The sequence below is a fragment of the Castanea sativa genome, chromosome 5 (assembly GCF_040712315.1).
Source record: "Castanea sativa cultivar Marrone di Chiusa Pesio chromosome 5, ASM4071231v1".
In the NCBI taxonomy this organism is placed as follows: domain Eukaryota; kingdom Viridiplantae; phylum Streptophyta; class Magnoliopsida; order Fagales; family Fagaceae; genus Castanea; species Castanea sativa.
In genome coordinates, this window is record NC_134017.1 from 30,552,544 (window position 1) to 30,559,448 (window position 6,905).

The following is a 6,905-nucleotide window of genomic DNA, read 5'->3' on the forward strand; positions in this document are numbered from 1 at the left end:
GCATAATCAAGGTTCTGTTTGATACTTAGATAAGAAATGTAACGCCTAGTGTAATAAGCAATTTATGATAGAAAAGACTTTTATTAATAATAATACCTTCGCAAGTTATTTACATTCTAGGGGCATTGTACGACATTTTCATCTAGATCTTCAAGATAATATACCCCTATCCTAGCTATCGAGGTAATGCGATATGGCCTTTCCCAGTTGGGCCCTAATTTTCCCCATGCTGGATTCTTTGCAGTACCCAAAAATTTTCTTAATACCAAATCCCCTAGTGCCATTGGCCTTAATTTCACGTTTGAGTCGTATCCTTGTTTAAGCTTGTGTTGATAATATGCCAATTGAACCATAGTGTTTTCCCTTCGTTCTTCAACCAAATCCAAGCTCATTTCCAACAGTCCATCATTGTTGCTCGGAGTGAAAAAGCTCGTCCTTAGTATTGGAAAATCGGTCTCGAGAGGAATCACAGCCTCGGCCTCGTAAGTCATTGAAAAAGGTGTCTCCCTTGTAGATCTACGAGGTGTAGTCCGATATGTAAAAATGACGTGCGGCAGCTCTTTCACCCATTTTTCCTTTGCATCATCCAACCTCTTCTTAAGCTCATTCACTATTACTTTATTGACAACCTCAACCTGTCTGTTCCCCTGCAGATACGTCGGGGTGGAATACCTATTCGTAATATCTAGATCACAGCAATATCTCCTGAAGGCCTTGCTATCAAACTGAAGACCATTGTCCGAGATGAAGGTATGAGGAATTTCAAACTGGGTGACAATGTTTTCCAAATGAACCTTTTTGCATCCAAGTCCTTGATATTTGACAATGGTTTAGCTTTAACTCACTTGGTGAAATAATTTGTGTTGACCAGCAACCATCTCCTATTCCCTGTTGCCTTAGGGAAGGGTCCTACAATATCCAAGACCCACTGAGCAAAAGGCTAAAGGCTGGACAGAGGATTTAGGACGCCCCCTTGTTAATGAATATTTGGAGCATACCTTTGGCATTGACCGCATTTCTTCACATACTCTTGCGCTTCTTTCTACATGCTCGGCCACTAGTATCCTTGGGTAAGGGCCTTGTGAGATATGGATCTGCCTCCTATGTGGCTTCCACAAATCCCTTCATGTAGTTCTTCTAGGACTAATTCCACTGCCTCAGGGTGTATGCATAGTAGATATGGTCTAAAAAAAGAACGTTTATACAACTTTTGGTCTTCGGATAGCTAGAACTGAGGAGCCTTTCTACGTACCTTGTCAGCTTTGGATTTCTCCTGAGGCAAGACATCATCTTTAAAGAATAACACAATGGAGTCCATCCAACTAGGTCCCGCCTTGACTTGATGAACTCAGACTATGTCTCTTTTCATCTTAGTAGGCTTGCACAAATCTTTAACAAGGATAACCCAAGGTAAGCTTTGATTCAAGTATTCTTGCATCTTCAGATCTCTAGCCTCTAACTCTCCTTCTACTTGGCCTACAACCAATCTTGAGTCTGAGAAGATTTCCACTGTTTTTCCTTCCATCTTTTGAACCATAGTCATCCCTACCAATAAGGCCTCATACTCAGCTTTATTATTTATGGCCGAGAAACTCAACTTTAAGGATTTTTCAATAACGATCATCTTGGGAGAAACTATAACTAGCCCCATTCCGGATCCTTTTTGATTTGTCGCACCATTAACATATACCCTCTAGGATGTAGGCTCTTGCAAGGGAACCATGCCAACTGATTTTTCATCCATGTTCTGCTTGTTTTCTTCTTCTTCTACAAAAGGTTCAGAAAACTCAGCCACCAAGACTGCAAGAACTTGGCCCTTAACAAAGGTGCGAAACATGTACTTAATATCAAAAACCCCTAAGATTGTACCCCATCTGGAAATCCTTCCTGTGTAATCAGCACTTCGAAGTAATGATTTGAGCGGAAGTTGGGGTGAGACAACAATTGTATGGGATTAAAAGTAGTGGGGGAGTTTATGCGTTGCACCACTATTAAAATGGCCTTTTCCAGTGGTAGGTAACGAACCTCAGCTTCATGCAATGACTTACTCACGTAATAAACTGGTCTCTACACACCATCGTCAACCCGTATTAGCACCAAACTCACGGCATAGGAAGCCACGTTGATGTAAGCAAACAAAACCTCATCCTAATCGGGCCTGGACATCATTGGTGTCCGAGAAAGATATTCCTTAAGATGCTGAAAGGTCAAAGCAAACTCCTCGGTCCATTCAAATCTCTTTTCCTTATTCAACAACTGGAAGAAAGGCCTACATCTGCCTGCGAACTAAGAGATAAATCGGATTAAGGCAGCAGTCATTCCTGTTAATTTCTAGACTTCTTTAGGATTTTGAGGTGGCTGTGAATTGTTGATTGCCTTAACTTGATCAGGATTGACTTCAATTTCGCAATTAGTGACCATATAACCCAGAAATTTACCTGATCCCACGCCAAAGGAACATTTGGAAGCATTGAGGCGCAATTAGTGTTTCCTTAGTATCCTAAAGATATTCCCAAGGTCTCCCACGTGCTCAGACACCATCTTACTCTTCATTACCATGTCATTTACATAAATCTCAATATTTTTACCTAGTTGTGGCTTAAACATCCTGGTCATCATCTTTTGATAGGTAGCCCCTGCATTCTTTTAACCAAAAGGCATCACTTTGTAGTGATAATTTTTTGTAGAAGTGACAAAGGCTGTTTTCTCTTGATCATCCAAAGCTAGGGGTATCTGATGATATTCTTAGAAGGCATCTAGAAAATTGATCTGATGATGCCCAATAGTGGCACCAATTGATCTATACGAGGCATGGGAAAGGGGTCTTTGGGGTAAGCTTTGTTCAAATCTGTGAAGTCTACACATACTCGACATTTCTCATTCTTCTTTTTTACTACCACTGTATTAGCCAACCATTTAGGATAAAAGATCTCCTTGATAGCCCCTGCTTACTCGAGCTTAATTACCTCCTCCTTGACAGCCTCAGAATGCTCCTTAGATGAGTGCCGAGGTGGTTGCTTCTGTTGGAAAATCTGGTTTGTATCTTATACAAAACATACAGCGAAAGCAACAAAAATGAATTTATTTCATTCATGATTGATAACATGCACTATATAAATTTAAGAACAAGATAGCGTACCTTGGTGTGATGAAATTCAAAACAAAAGATTAGAAATACTTGGAAACACTTTTAATCTTCACTCCAATTCTACTTTACACCCAAGAAGTGTGGTCTCTCAATCAATTTTCAAGTGAGAATAATTGAGTGGCTTGACTCACACATACACACTATTTCACAATGATGTCTCACTCTAATAAAATTTTTTGTATGTTTCTTCCTTTATAACTAACTGATTATCTAATTGAGCTGGCCTATTGGGCAATTTCAATTGGGCTTTAGTGTGTGGCTTGGAGTGGGACCAAAAGGGACTAATAAGACACTAAATCCAATGGGTCTTAGGCTTTTCTGTCAACTCTTGACAAGTCCAAAGTTACCATTAATTATATTTAATACCACTATATAAATATAATTGTACTCTAGGCCTTATTAATAAATTATATCCCAAAACTTTATAATACATGCAACCCCTTCATAAAATATTCGTAGTAATACAAAGTCATGAATGTAGACTGCTACTTTGAAGATTACTACATCTGAATCCTTGAATACCCAGTTTAATCCTTAAAGTTATTCATCATATATTTATGAAATCTTATTTCATAAATATATACTTTAGTATCTCCTTACTAAAGTTGTTAGGCCTAACACTCTGAATAACCATACCTATTAGATTTATCTCAAGGGAATATTTTATATTTCCGTTAAGAGATTATAAATTCCATCTTGAGAATATGTGCTCCATTATTCTCTCAGGATTAAGAGTTCATGCAAATAGAAGTCGTGAGATTTATTATTCATTTGATAGTCGTTAGGAAAATAATAAATCTCACAGCTGTCTAGTTCAATGTCTTAACTCTTAAAACATATCAACATACCAACTAGAAGTCTCCACTTCCATAATCAAGACAAATCATCTTAGTTGATATGTTATAGTCTTCGTAGATGAAATGTCCAATTTCATCACCGATTATGAACTATAATTTTGAGTTTACAAAGAACTTATGATTCATAAATATATACTTTAGTATTTCCTTATTAAAGTTGTTAGGCCTAACACTCTGAATAACCAAACCCATTAAACTTATCTCAAGGGAATATTTTATATCTCCGTTAAGAGATTATGAATTCCATCTTGAGAATATATGCTCCATCAATACCAAATGTGGCTGCCCAACATACTGAGGTTTTGATTATAACTTTAGATCTCACTCCTGATATATTAAAACAACCTACACCTCATGATCAAGTCCATTATTCTCTCAGGATTAAGAGTTCATGCAAATAGAAGTCGTGAGATTTATTATTCATTTGATAGTCGTTAGGAGAATAATAAATCTCAAAGCTGTCCAGTTCAATGTCTTAACTCTTAAAACATATCAACATACTAACTAGAAGTCTCCACTTCCACGATCAAGACAAATCATCTTAGTTGATATATTATAGTCTTTATAGATGAAATGTCCAATTTCATCACCGACTATGAACTATAATTCTGAGTTTACAAAGAACTTATGATTTATATCTTTTGTAACTTTTCACTTAAATCACATACTATGCATCCCATGGACTATGATAATGTCAAAATATTCATGTTACCATTATTTTAGATAATAATAAAACAACTTTATTTATCATAACATTAAGCCATACATAATGTCCTACATAGCATCATACAATAGGATTTAATGGCACACATCTTAATAGCTTCTTTGGTAGGATAGTTGGGTTGACATTCAAATGATGAAAAATGAAGCTCGGATCAATTCTTGGGGCCTCGTAAGCATTCCAAGCAAACACATCAATATTTTCTCTAAGAAATATCATCAACTCTTCCTTCTCCCAAGGAGGCAGTTGAGCTTCAACCTGAAAATACTTCTCTTTATCGTTACCTATAATAACCTTTTCTAGCCCTTCACACTCTACCCCCTCCATCATACCACCAGATAACACTGGCTCCTTTGATTGCTACAAACTTTGCTCATTTGATGCCGATGACTCTCCTTTAGCTTGATGTCTAATTGCGTTCACCAAGCATTGCCTAGCCATAAACTGGCCCCCTATCAGCTCCTCAACCTGGTCACTAGATGGATATTTCATCTTCAAATACAAGGTAAAGGAAATAGCTTTCATGGCATGAAGCTAGGGTCTTGCCACGATGGCTGTGTAGGGAGAAAACGTATCCACCACTATGAAGTTCACCTCCACCACCTCCGACCAAGCTTGCACTGGTATTTTGATCTGACCCTTTGGTATTACTACCTTTTCATCAAAACCTACCAAGGGTGAATCATAACCAATTAAATCCCCAAACTTCAGCCCTAATCCCTTATACAAATCAAGGTACAAAATCTCCGCCTCACTGCCTTGAAAAATCAATACTTGTTTCACATTATACCCCTTATCCTGAGGGTAACCACCAATGCATCATCATGTGGCTGCAAGGTACTAGCCTTATCATTTTCAGAGAAACTCAGCGCTGGTTGGACCTCCATTCTACTCCTCTTCGGCTTGGGGTAGGATGTCTCTACAGGTGGCTGGGCTATGGACAGTACCCTAAAGTGGTGAGAACTAACCATTCCTAAGGTGACAAGAATAACATTGATTGTATCCAAAGGTGGTTTTGAAGAAGCGTCCCTCTGAGATCCTGATCCTATCTGGCCTCTTTGCCCATTGGGGTGATATAGGAATTGCTTTAACTTGCCACTTCAAACTAGTTGCTCCAAGTGGCTCCACAGAGTTCTACAATCCTCCGTAGTGTGCCCTCACTCTTGATGGTACTGACAATGAAGTCTTTGGTTGTGCCTTGTGGGATCTCCTCCCATTTTATTTGACCATTGAAAAAAAGGGGTCATTCTTGATTTTTTTTCTAAGATTTGATGCACTGGTTCTCAAAACAACATATTAACCACTTGTGGTGCATCAGCAGCCCCAGACTGCCCAAAAAAATCCCGCCGAGGACGATTATGTTGTACTTGTTCGACCTGAAGTCCTTCCTATCCTGAGAGACCACCTTCACTTTGCCTTTACCTAATTGTTGGTCCTCCTTGACCCACTTATACTTATCAATGCGGTCCATGAGCTGATGTACATCACTGATCGATTTCCCCATTAACGATTTCCTTAGACTGTGCTCGGCAGGCAGACCAACCTTAAAAGTTCTTATGGCCATTCCATCAAAGTCCCCATCAATCTCATTGAACATCTCCTAGTATCTGTCTGAGTACGTTTTTAGGGTCTCCCCTTCTCGCATAGTTATAGATAGCAGGGAATTTAATGGCCGAGGAGCCCTACTGCACGTAATAAAGCGAGATCCAAACGCCCTGGTGAGTTCCTTAAAGGAATCAATAGAACCTGCCCCCAGGCCATCAAACTACCTCATTGCCACAGGTCCCAAACTGGATGGGAAAACTTTGCACATCAAAGCCTCATTCTTTGAGTGCACAGCCATCCTCTGGTTAAAGTGGCTCACATGCTCCATAGGGTTTGTTCGACCATTGTACATGGTGAATGTCGGCTAAGTGAATCACTGAGGAAGTCTTCCTCCTTCAATTCTACGCGTGAAGGGTGATTTAGAAATCTGGTTCAATGCTCTACTCATAACGTCGTTCCCCAGGCCTCTACAAGACGAATTCCTATTTCTGCAGCCATGAAGGTTGTCCTCTTCATACGAGAAAGACTCATTAGGAGGAGTCCTTGACCTGGGCCTGTAACTGCTATCCCCATCATCATCAGAAGAAGGGTAAAAAATGGAAGTAGTTCGCTTCCATTGTTCGTGGCGCAACGT

General features: G+C 39.3%; 1 protein-coding gene across 1 annotated transcript; it reads right to left on the reverse strand.

Annotated features, from left to right (window-relative positions):
* Positions 1-5,086: 5,086 nt before the first annotated feature.
* On the reverse strand, positions 5,087-6,323 carry LOC142635058 (uncharacterized). The gene is made up of 4 exons (XM_075809274.1): positions 6,094-6,323; positions 5,517-5,782; positions 5,321-5,394; positions 5,087-5,218 (listed from the first exon to the last, which is right to left on the reverse strand). The coding sequence occupies exons 1-4, from the start codon at positions 6,321-6,323 to the stop codon at positions 5,087-5,089; spliced, it is 702 nt and encodes a 233-aa protein (XP_075665389.1).
* Between the last annotated feature and the right edge of the window lie 582 nt (positions 6,324-6,905).

Excerpts from the sequence above, each read along its gene's own strand:
- LOC142635058 (XM_075809274.1), bottom strand. The coding sequence starts at position 6,323 with ATGTTCAATGAGATTGATGGGGACTTTGATGGAATGGCCATAAGAACT. Across the intron at positions 5,395-5,516 it reads GGTTACCCTCAGGATAAGGG|GTTTTGATGAAAAGGTAGTA; the intron begins GTATAATGTGAA and ends CACCCTTGGTAG. Across the intron at positions 5,219-5,320 it reads CTTGGTCGGAGGTGGTGGAG|ATGAAATATCCATCTAGTGA; the intron begins GTGAACTTCATA and ends TTGTATTTGAAG.